At 38.2% G+C, this 18,150-nt stretch overlaps 1 protein-coding gene across 6 annotated transcripts in view; it reads left to right on the forward strand.

Annotated features, from left to right (window-relative positions):
- Nucleotides 1–18,150, forward strand: part of myo9a (myosin IXA) — a 121,106-nt gene that overhangs the window by 77,322 nt on the left and 25,634 nt on the right. For 4 of the 6 annotated variants that reach the window (XM_023332015.1, XM_023332020.1, XM_023332016.1 and 1 more), the window contains 8 exons: nucleotides 4,147–4,268; nucleotides 5,989–6,130; nucleotides 6,248–6,443; nucleotides 9,447–9,566; nucleotides 11,894–11,969; nucleotides 16,397–16,537; nucleotides 17,035–17,074; nucleotides 17,143–17,265. In XM_023332015.1, coding sequence (XP_023187783.1) covers nucleotides 4,147–4,268; nucleotides 5,989–6,130; nucleotides 6,248–6,443; nucleotides 9,447–9,566; nucleotides 11,894–11,969; nucleotides 16,397–16,537; nucleotides 17,035–17,074; nucleotides 17,143–17,265 — 960 coding nt within the window. Of the gene's footprint in view, nucleotides 1–4,146; nucleotides 4,269–5,988; nucleotides 6,131–6,247; nucleotides 6,444–9,446; nucleotides 9,567–11,361; nucleotides 11,413–11,893; nucleotides 11,970–16,396; nucleotides 16,538–17,034; nucleotides 17,075–17,142; nucleotides 17,266–18,150 lie in introns of all 6 variants that reach the window. The other 2 variants (XM_023332017.1, XM_023332019.1) reach the window with 2 other exon arrangements.

The raw sequence follows: 18,150 nt of genomic DNA on the forward strand, positions 1-18,150 counted from the left end.
TGATGTCTGCTCTAGACACGCCCCCACTACCAACCAGCTTCTATAAGCGTATGAAACGCTAACTCCAGATTTCAATATTCTCAGTGTAAAGCATTCAAATTACAAACTCTTTTGGCGCCTTAGTTTGCTCAATATCGACAATATTTAGCTTGTGTTGTACTTGGAATAAATTGCCTCGGCTAATCGGAAATTATCATGAGGGAAACCATTTTTATAATACGATCGTTTTTTGTTTTGTTTGTTGTTTTTTTTTGTTTTTGCTGCTGTACATCAAGATGTGTGAAAACTGTCTTTCAGAAAGTTTTAAGATCTGATTTTAGAAAATTTAATTCTGAGCCCCAGTGAGATATATATGTATATACTGTATATATGTATTTTATTTTTTAATTTTTTTTATTTTGAATGACTTAAATTATAATTACTGGGTTAGAATAGAATATACTTTGTTGATTGCCAAGGGGAGTAGCTTGTTACAGTGTTGACAAACTACTCCATCCAATTTGTTAAATATTAATAAAAATGTAAACTTAAGCAATATAAGTTCTTGAAAAATAAATACATAAAAATATACATTAGCAATTCAATTTAGAAGAATTTGGTCCTGGGCTGCACCATTTGCTAAGTTAAAGTGCAAATGTTACAGTGCGGATTTTGAGACTTTTAGTGTAGTGTTTGCTCCACAGTCAATGGTATGCCAGTGTAATACTATAGCAGTGACTCTGTATTGTATTTCTTTGTCTTTAGACTTCAATGTAAACTTTTTGATTTAATATCACAGCTGGTTCTGATACCAAATTGCATCTGCTTGTGACATAACGTCCGGTTATAATTGAATGAAAAAAACAGGCCAGCAGAGTGGAAAACAGACCTTCACTAGCCGGCGAGTGCAAAAGAGCTTTATTAGAGTGGAAAAATCAATGAGCTCCACTGAGTCAGTCTCTGGTAGTGATTCAGCCGAGATAAAACGTCCAAAAGCTGCTTTGCTTCATGTTTCCAATGAGGCCTGCTTCACAGCCTCCTCTACAGTTACAGTGTTTCCATTCATCTGTCGACCTCTGAGTCACTCTGGTGCAGCTAAAAGCATATCCTTTAGAGCAGTGGCTCCCAACCTGAGAGCCCCCATTTCCTACACCATCAAAAATTTGAAGACCCCACTACCAACGTAACACTCGCATGCATACTTTTGTACACACACACACACACACACACACACGCACCCCAACACGACTACACACATATATGGACACATTTGTGCTTGCATGCACATGCACTCAAATGCCAGAATAAAAAGGTTGTAACTTGAGATCTTTTGTTGGTGATATAACACTTTTTATAAAGACTAACACCTGACTTGTTCATCAAATTTTGGGATTTGAGAGCTTTTACAGACTTCTCTGAATTTTCCATCACGCCTTCTTTTATAAATATCCTTCTGGATATTATTTTGTTGCTCTGAATCATCTTGAAGATTAAGTTCATCACTACAGATGATTTTGTGAACGTCTTTGCGCCCTTGAGAAACAGGGACTGTGTAACTTTGGTAAAACTAGGCTGAATTTCTTCCAAATTATATCTTTTGTCACCCTCACTGTGACAAACCCTTGAGTTTGTAGTTATATTGCATACATATGAAGTCTTACTGACATACATTGATGTCAGGATGGATGCAGCTGAGTACATTGCAATATTCTAACTATTAAAGGATGTGGAAGAGTTAACGTTACCATAGGTGCAATGAAATAGTGTAGATCAATCTGTAACTGTGTTAGGATGGCCCAGTCAAAGTCCAGACCTAAATTCATTTCAGAATATTCAGCCAGGCTAGAAAACCAATATTCATAAATATAAGATATCCAGATTTGGTTATTTTGCAAAGAAAATTCGAAACAAGTGTGCAAAATTGGTGTAGATTAATCTCTCCAAAACATCAGATTACAACACAAAGTATCGAGTCAGAGGAGCTGAAGGTTTCACATTTACTGTATGTTGATGCTGGCCATCAATAGAGAAGCATAAGTGCTGCTGTTGTTTCATTAAACACATTTAAGGCAGTAAAAAAAAACTCTAAAAAGGGGTCATTTCTATAGTAAAAATCTGAAACATTCTAGCAAACACCTGTTCCTCATTCAGTATAACGGTGCATGGTTGAAAGTATATGGAGCAGATAATATTCGTTTTGTGAGTCAGAAGGGAGCTGACTCAACTTCTTTGGGTAATTACTCAGCTGTGGTTTGTGAAGGAGGAGGAGGAGTGTATGGTCCAGGATATTGTACTCACAGTGCATGTCTTTAGATCTACTTTATGAAATTAATAAAGTGCTATCTTTTAAGCCAGACATTCTTTTAAAATTGAAAAATTCAAAAATGACTTGTTTGACTTATTTATTTTTCATGTTATTCATTTATTTCTGTGAAAAGCAGGCAAAATACCGAGATATTGCTCCATTAACTACTTGACATCATTATGTTCATATTAAAACTCGTGGATCTAATTTCCACTGTTTTATTTTGCACCACATTGAAGTTAAAGTTTTGTTGTTGCATATTTTTCCCCTGTGAACTTCAGTTCCTGCACTCAGACGGAATAAACAATTCCTTACACTCAATTAGTTTTTGTTTTTTTTTGCTTCCTGACTCCAGGGCAGGAACAAGAGAAGCAAGAGAAAAAAATACAGTCATTTTATTAAACCTCTCCTGGATTAAGGTCTTCGTTGGATAACTGTCTTTCCCAGGAAGACATGAAACTGGGGAAGACGTTGTTTCTCCGAATAAGAAAGCATAGAGAGGTCAGACAAAGCCTGTGAATGTTGCTTTAATTGGTAAATTATAAACTTGACGTGTAAATAACTGATACTCTCGTGAGGTAAATGAATATTCTCTGATAGCTGAAGCATGGGGTAAGTTGGAGTACTTTACAGGAAAGCAAAGGAACAGAGAAAAGACGCTTTAAAAACACCAAAACATGAAATAATCCAAATACACTTTAAAATGCATGAAAGCATCAAATAAATGGAAGGAAACACTAAAATGCAGATTTAATCAAATAATGGCTCATTATTTGATCATCTTTACTTCTCCCTACTTCTTTTCGAGCATTTTAAGATTATTGTATTACAAAAACATTTGTCTTTTCCTTGTTCGTGTGTGTGATTCTATACTACTATCATGTTCAAAATAAATAAATTTTAAAAAGTTACTAGACCATCAACAAGATTTTACATACTGGGAGCCAGATGATTTATCTTCTTGCTGTTTGTTGAGACTTTGGCAGCAGAATTTTAAATAAGTTGTTAGATTATTTTTTATTATTATTATTCTCTCCGGGTACTCCGACTTCCTCCGACAGTCCAAAAACATGACTGTTAGGTTAATTGGTCTATCTAAATTCTCCCTAGGGGTGTGTGTGTGTGTGTGTGAATGGTTGTTTGTCCTGTATGTCTTTGTGTTGCCCTGCGACAGACTGGCGACCTGTCCAGGGTGACCCCGCCTCCCGCCTGGAACGTAGCTGGAGATGGGCACCAGCAACCCTCCCGACCCCGTTAGGGACAAAGGGTGAACAGAAAATGGATGGATGGGATTATTTTTTTCCCTAGAGAAGTATATAGATTTTATTACACTAACCAAGCCAATTTAAAGCGAAAACATGCATCAGTGTTTGTCTTGTTTTAATAGAAAACTGTTTATTTTTCTTTTAATCTTTTAAGGTGGTTGTATGCTGATTTAGAGACTTTATTTGTTTTTGTTTTTTAATTGAGGTCCTGACACCTATTTTTTGCCGTATACTGTTTAGATGAGTGTTGACTTCTTACCTTGCTTATTAAAGCCAAAAACACAGAGTTGGAGGAATTTCTTTCCCATCCCATCAATATAAAGTTGTACGTCATCAGCATATTGTATGCAGACACCTTAATATCATAGAACTCCACAATCTGAACTACGATAATCATGTAGATGATGAATAAAAGTTTCCAAAGAGTGGAGCCCTGATGTGCCCCTCATGTGTGCTCAGATTTACCGATATTTGAAAATAACCTAAAGTAGGATCTGAACCCAATCCCACCTAACAACACAACTTATCAAACCAAACGGCTAAAGGTCAGGTAGCGTTGACGCTTGGCTTTCTTTTTGTCTTTATGTGACCCTGCAGGAGGAGTACAGAGCAGAGGGCATCAGCTGGAGGAACATCGATTACATCGACAATACGGGCTGCATCAGCCTGATCAGCAAGAAGCCCACAGCGCTGTTCCACCTGCTGGACGAAGAATGCAAGTGAGTTGTCTACAGTAGTATCACTGTTTCATTGCTTCAGAAGCTCTCTCTCTCTTTTCCTTTTGTTTCTCTGTGAAAAAGTTCATCCAGTGCGTTTGGCTGGCTGAAGCAAAACTGGCAGACATGCTGACACGACAGCAGAGTTTCTGGTTTCATTCCAACTGAGACCTCCGTTCTGTCTTCATGCTAAAAACCCTGAAACTCCCATCAGCTGTAAAACCTAAAACGCTGGCCCAGGATTTGTGTAGCCTCGCACTGTTGCTTCTCGCCACGGTTTTCGTATTAAAATTAAATCAAGTGACGATAAGACATCTTAAAGAGGCCGTTTGATTAAGCCAGAAAAAACCGCCATGAGGACGATATGAACCAGAAGAAACATGAAGACAAATCTAGATATGCACAGATAAGAGGAGGTTTTATTCCTCAGGCAGCCTGAAACTTTAAATCAACACTAATCTATCCGTGTGACCTTTCTGTCGCATCCCATCATATTAATGCTATGAATCAAAGGTTTCTGGAGTGCGTCTTGATTTGATCATAACTCCTGTTTTTTGTTCAATTGATTTCATCATAGCAGGGAGAAAAAGTACATCTGATACTTTGAAGTTCACGGCTGTTTTGCGGCTAATTTAGGAACAATATTTCCTCCTTTAATTCGCCTTTCTTCTCCTTTCGGACACTGAAGCAGAGTTTTCCCACATGGAAGAGCTGGAAAGCACAGAGCCTTTCAGCTGTCTTGTTTTTGTAGCTCAGGTTTCACCCCGTTCCAGAACCCCTGGTGTCTCATTCTTCCTCCGTCTTCTTCCTGTGAGCGCCTGATGTCTTTTTTTTTTTCTTTTCATTCTTAATAGATTCACTGTCTGTTACTATTAATGGTACAGAAAGAAATCTGACCTGAAATCTGCCTTAAGGAAGATGCCTTCTGAAGATTTTATAATTCTTTGAGCTCAGTAAAAAAATAGATCAATCTGTCGTCGTTTTATTATGTCTGTTTAAACAGCTTATTTTATGGGTTTTGCACAACTTTCTTTTCAGTTTTCTTCTCCAAAGAATTATTTATTTCCCTATTTAACCCCCCCCCCCACCTCAAGCAGAAGGCAGATAGTTGACTTTAAATTAGTTTAAATATATGAGCCTTAATGGGCATCAGTACACGATGCCCAGCCAAGAATTACACATAGTAAACTTTTCTGCTCCGTTCTGAGCTTAAATTCTCAGCTACTTGTTGTCGAGGTGATTTTATAAGGAACAGCTTTTAAAACCAGTCTCTTCAAACCTCAAGGAAAACAAATGGTTAAGGTGAAGCCCAGCGCCTCAGAAGTAATGGAGAACATATGAACGGAGCTCAACAACCATGGCTGGCCTCAGAACAGTGTGTCAGCTCGTGAAAAAGCAGCTTCACGTCTTCCTGCGTTGGCGCTGAGCATCTCCTAACGGGCTGCAGATCAGATGACGTGTGCCACGATCTCCTTCATTTATTCTGGACTTCATAAATTCATCATGTTCGGAGCAGAAATAAAAAAAAAAACCGTCAAACGTTTTTGTTTCTTTTTTAAGTGTGATTAATGACGCAGGATTCATGACGCAAGTGACAGCTTTAAACAAGTGCATCAGGGTACTGATTCCCTGGCGGATTTCTTATTTCTTTTCTTCTTCGGCATTAAAAGCAGATGCAACATCTATTGTTCTTCAAAGCTCTCGCCTCTGTTCCTAATTCCAGCTTCCCTCAAGCCACCAATCAGACGCTGTTGGATAAGTTCAAGCGGCAGCATGAAGGGAACAGCTACATCGAGTTTTCTGCCGTCATGGAGCCCGCCTTCATCATCAGGCACTATGCTGGCAAGGTCAAGTACGGCGTTAAGGTCAGCAGGAGTTTTCACCGAGGTTTAAGAGCCATCGTCTTGTGTTCAGTAGAAGGATGTTTACTTCCAGATAAAGGGACATGTCGTCATTTTTATGTCTCTGTCACTCCAACGCAGGATTTTAGGGAGAAGAACACGGATCACATGCGACCAGACATCGTAGCTCTATTAAAGAGCAGCAAGAACGCGTTCATCGGCAGCCTGATCGGCATCGACCCGTCGGCCACTTTCCGCTGGGCGGTGCTCCGGGCGTACTTCAGGGCCCTGGTGGCTTTTAGAGAGGCCGGGAAGAGGCACACGCACAAGAAGACTGGTGAGAGAGTGCATCCATAGCAACTATTGTATCTCCTTTAACACGTGTCAAGTGTTGATGAGCAAGTAGAAAAAGTAAGTTAATGTTTTTGTGGTAATATACAGAGAGAAAGAGACTATTTTCTAAAGCAAGTATTCAGGCCCTAGCATTTTAATGTCGAGTTAAAATATCTTCCTATCATGTTAGTAACTTATTGAAAAGGTAAATAATTGTTTCAACTGCTGACAAAATGTAACACTGCAATTAAAAACGTGTTATTTTTTAAGCAAAAATTTAAGATAAGCAGTTATCGAAGTTAGTCGTGGTTTTCAAGTGCAGAATATTGTACGACTTCTGCTGCTTTGCTCTTGATAGAATAAGACAAGTACACCAAGCTAATACCAGCTGGGTAACCAGTCAGGCTAGCCTGCAGCCTTCAGCCGAACAGATATTCTGCTTGTAAAACTGAGTTTCCATTGACCATATAATTGCGCAAATTGAAATTACAAAAATAAATTACATTAATGGAAAGGATGAGGTAGTTTTTTGACTAAATTGAAATTAGTGTATTTCACAGAACTGCAATGTAAACCCTAATTTAGCTTCACATGAGTCGTGATCAATAACTGGATGTAACTGCTGTCGGAAAAGATGACAGAAAGTGGAAGGAGGCGATGGCACATCGTGTTTTAAATTTTTTATCACGTGAACAAACTTATTTCTTTGCATTTATCATTTAATAAATACCCCACAATTGCTACATTAGTTTTTTCAACATTTGTGGAATACTGAGAACATTTTTTCACACATATGTAATGGAAACGCACCTATTAATGAGCGAACTTGTTTGTGTGCTAGCGTTTTCTCTACCAGGTAGTTACCAGTGCGTAGCAACACGTGTGGGAGGGACAGCACTGCATTGTGCTGCCCACACAACCGTGGAAAAACTGTGACTGTGGGTCTTTCTTTAGATTCTCTTTAAAAAGATAATACAGGAACAGAATGAAATCTAAAAGTTGAAATTCTACCTTTTTAAAATGTTGTTACATCTTTACATCAGAAACTAACTCAGAGAGTTCAGGTAAAATAAAGTTTAATCACTAAATACAAAGAGAAAATGATGATCTGCAGTTCAGTTTTTCTCACCACATTTTGTATCTATTGTCATCATTCTGCATTGTGTTAATAGTGCTTGTAGTTTTGTTACGTATTTACAGTAGTTTAGCTCTTTGTCTCTCTCAGCTTCCTCTCTCTGTGAATGCATTTTTCTCTCTTTAGAGTTCACTCTTATAATGCCATAGATTTCAGTATCAGATTGTTACTGTAAGCATTGCTGCTCCCTCTCTAGCTCTTTCTTCACTTTCATTGTGGATGTTTGAATAGACTTTTAGAACCAGTAGAAATCCCTAAACTAACTCACCCAGTGGTGTCTGCTAAATATATTCAGAACAATCTCTGCAACAGCACAAAGATGCTCTTGACTAAATCCTAGTGAACTGATTTGTGTTCACTCACCACCATCTTGTCTAAAGAGACTAGATGTGCAGAACGGAAGAAAAAAACCGTAGAAGACGATGCATGGAGGAGGTACTGTATGGGCTGAGCTCGTATAATCGTGGCCAAATGTTTTTGACAGTGACGCAAATGCTGTTTGATGAGATGATTTCAAAGTGTTACTATTATATGCTAATGAGAAAGTAAAACGCACCACAAGCTGCAAACGCATCAAATTAGAAAATGCATTTGTTTAGACAAGAGCTGATATGGACTCTGCCGGCATTCCTCTTTAAAATTTCTGCAGTTCGCTTTGGACATCGACCTGTTTGCCAAATTCTGTCTGATTGTAGATTTTTTTTTTTTTTTTGGTGGTTGGACTTGATCATACTGTGTTTATTTCTAATTGTTTTAGAAATATTGATAGATTTTCAATATGTTCAACATCTTTTTTGATTGTTTCTTAAGACAGGTTAAACCTAAGAGTTTTGGTCTTTGAATGACTGCATTAAAAAAGTCTTGCAAAGTATTTTTTGTCTAGTTTCTAGTGAAAATAGTAAGTCAAAACCAGCTGAGTAACTTTTGAGCAATATGTAGGAGCTTGTTTTAAGTTGACAGTGTTAATATTAATTTTAAAACGTGGTAGTTCCACTGGCAGAATGTTTTCATTTATAATGACATTTTTCCCATGTTACAAGTGAAATAATCTGCCAGTGGAACTAGTACATTTTTTATGGATATTAAGGAAGACTTGACTTAAAACAAGTTCCTTTATTATGCTGAAAAGCTAGTTTTGTCTTCTACTAGAAACCAGAACAAAAATACTTGGTAAGATTTTGTGTTTTTGCAGTGCATTTAGTTGTCATTTGTGCATTTTCTTTTTTTTTTTAGTTTTGTAGACTTTCCTAGAGAACACGTCGGTCAAATCTATTAATGGCAATGTTTCTGGGTAGAAAAATCCACTTCTGTTGATTAACAAAGGATCCAGCTGTTCCAAACAGAGAAAATATCTTTGCAAGCGTGCTTTATTCTCCATCATTTTAGTTTTGATGAATATTTCCCCCAGATCTTTATCTTGAACAGAGTGTGTGCGGATCCATCCACACTTACCTGCTGCCCGTGTTAAGCAAGTTCTGCACTGGTGGTAAGACACATCTTTAAAAAGGAGGCAGAGCTCTTTGGAAACCTCAAGCTTCTTGACAATATCTAAACCTCTCACTGACGATTCTAAAACTGTGTAAATTGAAACTGCTGATTTTTGAAATATCATTTGCAACACTGCAAAAAAACAAGAAAAAAAACTTTGGCCATGATCTCACACAGAAACCCACAGAATCGAACCTCGTAGTGTCGTTTTGAAATGTTTACCGTCTTCTCTTCAGATGTCTTGTTCAAGTAGAAAACTGCATTTCCTGAAATCCTCCACTTCTACACTGTCTAATCTCTTAATTTCTCTCTCTCCCTTTCTCCCTCCTCTGCCCTTATGTTTTGTTTTTCTTCCTCCTTTCCTTTTTGTTTTGCTTCTCCAAGGGCATGATGACGCTGCTCCCTGTGCAGTATTGAAAAAAATGGATAGTTTTAGCTTTCTGCAGCACCCTGTGCATCAGAGAAGCTTAGAGATCCTGCAGAGATGCAAAGAGGAGAAGTACAGTAAGGCTGCCAAGACAACAGTAACCCTTCCTAACTTTCATGTTAGGGGAACTGTAGGGATGAGAGCGACCAACATCATCAGCTTCTACTGTAGCCACATTAAGACAAAAGACTTCGGTAACTGTTTCTTAAGAACATGTGCAGTGCCTTTTCACATTTTGCCACTTTACAACCAGCAGCTACAAAACATATTAATGAGGTTTTATGTGATAGACCAACACAGAGTTGTGCATAATTGTGTGGTGGAGGGAAATGGGTAAGTTTTTGCTAACCTTTTGTATTATATACTGGCTACTTTGCAAATCTTGACACTGTCATTTCTCCCATTCTTTTTGGAAAACCTGGACATCAGAACAAGACTTGTGTCAGAGATCCGATTAGTTTGAAGTCTAGATATGAATATTCTTTTATCTAAACAAGGGGTATCAATCTCATTTCCTTTTCCTTAAAGACCCAGTTGACATAGATCATTGTAAAAAAAACAAAAACAAACTTTAAACTGTTAAATATTACTAAATAGCGCTCTCTCTATTCAATTGATACTTCTGAAAATGAAATGATATTGAACATCTTGGACGTAATTTTTTAGCATAAAGACAGAAACTGCTTTGATTTTAGAGACTTGCTGGTTGGCTCCTTCAGACTAGCAGCAGCAACAATTAGCAAACACCTGGTGCTGAGCTCATTATACATGCTACTTCTCAATGAAATGCTGATTAAAAACGTTGTTAAGGGGTTAATAGAGGAGTGCGATGACTTCCTGAAGGCGGGGTTTTGGAAAGAACAGTACTTTCTTAAAGAGACAGAGGCCCAATTTCAAGGCATCAATTTACAAAGTCAAATTTCCTTTAAGTCATATTTGATATATACAACATTATAACAACTGAAGGTAACATAGTTACTTGATTATGCTATAAAATGTTTCTGTGTGGCTGGAAAACACATAATGCTGCCCCTTTAAAGGTTCTGTTTATGTGGGCCACATCAACAGCTGTGGTGGGCCAGATTTGGCCCCTGAACCGTGAGTTTGACACATGTGATCTAAGCCATTCCATTGTTGCTCCTTCTGCATTCTTGGTGCTGGTGGCCTTGTTGTGGTAGGTTTGCAACACTGTCATTTTCAGATAGTGGATTGAACAGACACTGGATTTTGAAGGCAACTGGTTGTGCTGGATCTTTTCTTAAATTTCTTTTCCACTTTACAATTATCCAGTAATTATTTGTCTGTCACATAAAATCTCATTAAAACATAGTTAAGTTTGCTACTGTACTCTGATAAAATGTGGGGGGAAAAATGAGAGTGAATATTTTTCAAGGCACTGTGCTATATTTTTTTTGTTGTTGTTTTTTATTTGTGATTTTTGCAGCTACTATTATAGACTAGATGCTTGGTCTCTGATCCCTCCATCTCCCTCCTGCATGTTGTTCGGTAGCATGCTTCAGCCATCCTGACACTCCTGTCACACGCTCATGAGTCCTGTAGTGGTGGGAATGCATGGTTGCAGTGCGCTGTCTGGGGCAGAAACTACTCTGGGTGGTGTCCTTCTCAGCGGTGTAGCTTACCTTACAGCCTGTTGGTGTAGTCGCTACTTCACCTACACCTCACGTCAGATGTCACTAACAAACCCTGTGTCGGTGACGGCGTTGGTGGCGGACGAAGTGACTAACTCGCTCACATGGTGGTGGACACACAGCCGACCTCATGGACGTCTCGGGCCTCCATAAACTCTTAGTCACACTCATGTTTTGTTTCTTTTTGTGTCTTTTTTTGTTTTGTTCTGTGCTACCTTTGCAGCTCCAGATGAGAGTGAGAAAGTTGTGCAAAGTGATGATGAAACAGAGAATGGTATTATGTTCAGTCCCAGTTTACTTTCTGAGTAGGCTAACCCTTGTAGATATCTGTGATTCTTCAGCACGACTTCAGAAAGAAATGCATCAGTTAGATCACTCTGCCACCACACTTAGATTTTAGCTTCTCTTGGGTAATTAAAGTGCAATCCCAATGTGTCCCTATTTGAAATGACTAATCGGATTAATAAGCAAGTGTAAAATCCAGACTAATTTGAAATAACTCTTCAGTATCATCTTCCATATTTCAGCACTAACAAGTTCACATCGCTGTTAACCTTTTATACCAAATCATCCCCATTAGACTGTATGGCTCATAAAAAAGGCACAAAACTCTCACTGTAATAACACCAGACTGTCACATGGTGTCAGAAGTGTGTTTTTTTGTTGGTGTTGTGTGGCCGTTTGTCTTGTTTTGTCTTCTGTTTTTAGTATTTTTTATTATTGCATTCTCTGATGCCTGTTTGTTTGTGAATCAGGTATAACCAGAAAGACGCCACGGACGCCTTTGTCAGACATTCAGGGAAGCAACGCCATCGCAGAGAAATCGCCACGGTAAGTGCGCGTCCGCCGGTATTGGGTCAGACCGCAAGTGGGACTTTTGCGTGGAAACATTCCCAAACTGTCTCTGGCGTCTTGTTAAAGGAGTGTAAACCACAGGAAAGGAATGATGGAAAATATTAAGGGCTTTTGAAACTGTAACTTGTTAAATCTGTGGTTTTATTTAAAAGCAGAAATTTCTCTACTTAAAACAGGCTTATAACTTCTGCAGTTAAGTTAAATGCATAGATTGTTGTTTTTAGGAACTTTTAATCCTCTTTTGAAGAGGTAAAATTAAAAAAAGAGAGGAAAAAATCATCACATTAATTAATATCAATGATTCATGATCATGATGAAACTTGTTTATATAAATTTTAGTTAATTTTGATGGGTTTTTGTAAATGAGTAGAATATTACAAGACTATAAAATAGGATTTTATACCCATAAATGTCATGTATTCACCTACACAATCATGGAGAAGACTGCTGACTGGTATAGATGTCCAACAGGATCATAAGCCACAAAATGTTATTGCTAAAGAAGCTGGTTGTTTATCCAACTGTATAGAAGGATAAAATAAAATAAGGCATAGCTCTAGCCCAGAATACCAAAAGTTCCAGTACCTGGTTTATTGAACCTGGTATTACTGTTTGGATTTGCCAGCAAAGTCACCTGACTTAACAACATAGAGAAATATATGAGGTATTGTTGTGAGGAAGATCAGAGACTGATATATCAGATGTCAACCTGCACTTTTTCTTACAAACATCTATTGCCCAGTACATACTTGATATCTTTAAAAAAAAATGACTAATGTGTCGTCAGTCTTAGCGATGCTCTCATTTAGCTCCACTTCCTCTAATTATCTGTTGACGGTGAGGTCAACAAGCAACGACCATGACTTGCAAAGCCGAGGCTCTCCAGAAAGACGGCTTTTGTTACACAGGAGCGAATCCGTTAACCCCCACCCTTAATGCAACGCCTGACCCCTGGCCTCCTTCTGTCTCCCTCCTCACACACTCATCATCCGCAGACTCACAGAGCTCTAAACCCAGTCCAGCTGCTTCCTTCATGATGTAAAGTCAGAGCTATGCGTTGCAGAAGATCATCCAGGGAGAGATAAATATCCGAGTGTGTCAGCTGGACCCAACGGCAGACAGTGCACTACTTTATGGGACTCTCACAGAGGCTCTGGAGATAAACAGTCGGTACAAAAGGTATATTGTAGCGTCACCGTTTACTGAGATCGATGATCAACTGGGGGAAAAAATTCTTCTTTGTATGGTAGGCCAGATGCAAACAGAAAAGTTGTGTTTAAGTAGATATTTCAGATCCTAGAGTTTGAGATTTACCGCCTGATTTGGACATCGACAAGTTTTCTGAAAGATTACGAAAGAAAGGAACATAAACCTGGAAGTAAATCAGAAAAGAAATTAACTTTTTTTACTGGATGTTTCTGCATCTTGTTCTGTAATTAAAGTCGGGTTTTTTTCCAACATTGTCTTTATTGGGTTTTCAACGATGTTTCCAATAATATACAGGAATTTAAGTCATTGTACTGTAAACCTGCTTGGTCATATGAAACTGAGAATGTAGAGTATAAATGAAGCATGAGCAGCACTTCATCCCAGATTAAACTACTCCATAGAACTCATTATTTACATCTTCAAATCTGAATCTAAAGGCTGAATGACCTTGTCTGCATTCCACTGTGTTCAGCTGAGACACACTAATAAGCTGTTTACTTGATTGAACTTGAGTAATATTGAACCAAATAATGCATTTTTTAAATTGTATTTGCTACAAATATAGTAGAAGAAAATGTATCCACCCACTTTATTGCAGAAACATTGCGTCTTTGTTTTAAAATCTAAAAATAGAAATAAAATGATTGTTCATCAACACATTTTCTGTAGTAGATGTTTATCAAAAATTATGAGCAAAAGATTTGATCAAGTTTGATTCAGTTGGACTGAGGGCAAAATAGCTCTTTCGATTGCAAAGATTACAAAATCTCTCTATCACCCCATCCAATGTTTTCAATGAGCTTTTTTAGTATGAAACACTCAGCAGGTGAAATCCTTTCACGTCTTCCAGGTTGGTCCTGTCTAAAGCTACAAAAACAGCTTTACCATTTTTATTTTATCTGCTATTGAAACGTTTCCACTCCTCCTGACTCCCCTCATATTATTTTTGGAAATCAAGTCAACCGTCCTTTAATACCACGCGGTGTAAGTTTCCACACACATGTTGCCGCTGCTGTTTGTGCGTTATGCTTGTGTGCGGCCTGCACCGAAACTCCGCTGGTGGAATTCTTGTAAATCTACAAAGGAGGAAAATGGAAACTTAATAAACTGCTCAGCTGCACTCAAATTATCATCAATTGCTGCCCCTGCAGCAGCCCCCGTTTTCTCTTTGTTCCAAGTCATAATGTAGGAAAGTCTTTTTTTTGTTTGTTTGTTTACTTTCCTCCAACTTGCTAAATTATTTCTTCAACCTGCGAGAGACGGTAGACAAAAATTATAATTCGTCCTTGTTTAAGTCCATAAAATATGACTTGGTAATATAAACATACAATACATTGTAAAGTTACATGCAGAAACTCTACAGCTGATCATAGTTGTTTTCAGGGCTGTACTCTGACACAGCCTAGTATTTAGTCAGAGTTGGCACTGACATATGACAGTCATGCCTATTAAGACCAAACGTAACTCTAGAAACTGCTGAATCCCCCCTAAAAAAATCCCCCAAAATTTATTGAGGTTGTTTATATAGTGGTATTTACGTAGGTGTGAACATTAGCACATGGATTGCAGTCATCTGCAAAGGAAACACAGTTTTAATGTTATTTGCATCATTTCATGGCGGGAAATGCAGCTAATGTGTAGCATCAGCACTAGAAGTATTTTAAAGACGCTGCTTTTCCTTGCATTTATCATTGTTCCTACACGGTTCAGAAAATGGCAGAATTGGATTAAATTAATTTCCAGGTCTCAATAAGTATGGAAGAAAGTAGAGTATGGAAAAGCATCTTTGGATCCATGACACACAATCTATGTGTCGTGTTTTAACACCTCGAGTCTCCAGGAGAGAAAGCATCATTAAGATGCACTAGATGGTTACCGATTTCTTTCCTGTGTGAACTTCCCATGTTCTCACCGTTGCACCGTTATCTGCGTTGTTCTCTGTGTGCCTGAGCTTCCTCCCACTGTCCACAAACATTCCTATTGTGGCAACTGGTGACTATAAATTGGATCTTTTGCAAGATTCTGTTTCTGCATTAGCCCTCGTGACGGACTTGGAGTCCTATCCAGGGTGTACAACCGCCTCTTTACAAATGTGTTTTCAAGGAAGTGGGTCATTTACACAACCACAGTGTTGGAATAAATGAGTCCAGAAAAATTTACAGAGCTCCAATTGGCGGTAATGCCTTAATTTATAAGAGTAACAAGCCAAGTGGTAAAACTGAGCTAATTGGTGAGCTGAACAACCATCCACAATTAGATTTAGCTACAGTATTGAAATTGTATCACTGGAAAAATATGTTGTCAGCCTTTTCTTAATTTACTTTTTAAGTGTTCCTCAGTCTTTCATGAAGGTAAGTTCATTTAAAGTGGATTTGAAACGTTATTGTCCGCACTAGACATGAAAACTGATTCAAAGAAATTCAACCCTAAAAAGGACAAAGTTTGTGAAAATACAGTGCATACCGCAACTAAAAAGGATGGAATTAATATAATAAATTGTGACTTGGCTGTTTAATAGAAAAATATGTTTAAATAATTTTATTAATGATATAAAAACTAGTAGAGCTGGGGAAAAATCTAATTTGTCAAGTAAGCAATCAAATCTGGATTCTGTTTTTTTTTTCCATCAATAGACTCCTTGGGTTTCCATAGTTCAGAGTGATGTCAGCAGGCCTAAAGTCCACCGTTTTATTTGACAAGCATGTTTTACACCTTCTATTTATTTGAACTTTCAATTTAGGACAGCTCTACAACAGAATATTAGGACAAGGACGTCAAGAGTACAGTCGTAGTAATAAGAGAATGAATCAGTATGACAATAAAGCTGAAATGACATGAGAATAAATAACAGAAAAGTAGCTGTCCAGGCATTTTTTTCTGTATTAAAACAACTTTTTTTTTCATAATTTTAAGACGTTCTTGTAAAATTGTTAAAATTATCACGATGTTCTCATTATTAAACCAAAATTCTTGTAGCCACACCCTAATCTGTCATACATCTGACAGAAAATGTTTTCTGTCAATTGTAATTTCTTCTTTAGAAAAGAAGGCGAGAAAAATATATTATTGAAATGGGATCAAATTTGAAAAATAATTCTTTATTTTTAAGCGTGACCGCCCCGGCCAAATAATTACTACTAGTGGTTAAAAGCTCGTTCCAACCCTAATCCTGCTCCTGTTCATGTGTCCTGAAGGAGTTCTCCGGGCCTCGGCTGGAACGGCCGCGTCGGTCGGCAGAGCCACCTGTCTTCCGGCGGCTCCAACACAGAAGAAGACGGCATCTTTGTCAACTCGGCCAGCAGTAAACTCCTGGAGAGAGCGCACGACATCCTGATGTCAGTACCTGCAACACGCACAATAAAACGTTCAGCATTCACCTCAGTAAGGCAGATTTCTGCTCTCTTGACGTCCCATGTGCTTGTTAAGCTGCAACCCGGTTAGGTGTTGAATGCAGTTTAAGGATGCACCGGAGGACGTGTTTTTGATTCCAGATTAACTTTATCTGGTTAGAGAAATCCAAATATTGTGATCAGAAATGTAAAGAAGTAGCTTAGAGATGTCTGGAAACCTGACAGACCTCCTGAGATCCCTTTTCCGCCCAGCTGGAGGCTCCGTCACTGATCCCGACATTCCCACCAGCTCAGTCTGCGCTGCTCTGCGCCTGACCCTCCGAAGGAATATTTCCTCTCCAGTGGAAAAATTAAAGTCCCACTTCTTCTGTGACCCATTCAGAAAAAAATTCCGGAAGTGATTTATTGCTACTCGATGTTTGGAGGGGAAAAAAAGCCATTGGTTAATTTCTGTTTTGTTTTGATTTTATATATGTAAACAGGAGGAACAAAAACTACAAGTCGAAACCAGTTCTTCCGAAGGTATGAGCTGTCTTACTTTAACGTAGAGTTTCACTGGGCTTGTGCTGACTGTGACTTTCTGCCTGCAGCATTTACTGAACGTCAAATCACTAAAGTACCTTAGCAACCTGACGCTTCACGACCGCATCACCAAGTCGCTGCTTCACCTGCACAAGAAGAAGAAACCTCCCAGTATCAGCGCACAATTTCAGGTCAGATGGGATGGGATGGATGGATGCACTCGCTGCTTTACAGTTCAGCAAATCCGCAGCTTACTAAGAAAAGTTGTGTTTCCCAAATCTTACAGCAATAGGGCAGAAACAACGCACATCTCTGTTCACCCCTACATTTGTGATTTTTTTTTTGTGTCTATCACTGCATATCCAAGAGACATAATGTGTGAGATCATCTCTGGTAATAAGAAACATGCTTGATTTTGTATATTAAAAAGGAAGTGATTCATTCACTGACACACCCTTATGAAACGGCACAATACCTTGTGGATGAACTCCTCAAATCGAGGAGGGAAATCTGTGAAAAGTTTCTATTTTGTGTTTTTGCTACCATTTTCAAAGCGGTTCAAGGTGCTTAGTACATAATAAAAACACAAAATTACAAAGTTGTAAAGAAAACATCATACAACTGCTACTTATCAGGGACGTTCAAAGTTAAATTGCAGTATTTATGTTTGATTAAATTTGAATAAATCTATCAAGACACGTTGTTTTATGTGTTAAAGACCTGGAATACAAAATCAGAATCTGTCTGAAACAAAATCAGCTGGAAAAAAAGTTTGATTGGTGCGTCTCTAAAAATGAAAAAAAAAAAACTAGTTCAGGTTCAAACCATCAAATCTGAAATTGTAACCACTTCAAAAGGACTTTGAAGTTTTAACATCAGCAGGTTTGACATAAGCTCAGCTGCACGAGAGAAACCGTTTGCGTAATCAAAATTTGACTTTATTACTTTCTCTGTTATTACATGTACAATGTAAATAGGAAAACCAGGCAGCAGATAACATGGAAATAAAAGATAGGAGTGCTGTTGTCATTGCAGGAGCCTGACAACTGACAACTACAGTGTTTTCTCAGTCAACA

Source organism: Xiphophorus maculatus, chromosome 4 (genome assembly GCF_002775205.1).
Source record: "Xiphophorus maculatus strain JP 163 A chromosome 4, X_maculatus-5.0-male, whole genome shotgun sequence".
NCBI classification, from domain to species: domain Eukaryota; kingdom Metazoa; phylum Chordata; class Actinopteri; order Cyprinodontiformes; family Poeciliidae; genus Xiphophorus; species Xiphophorus maculatus.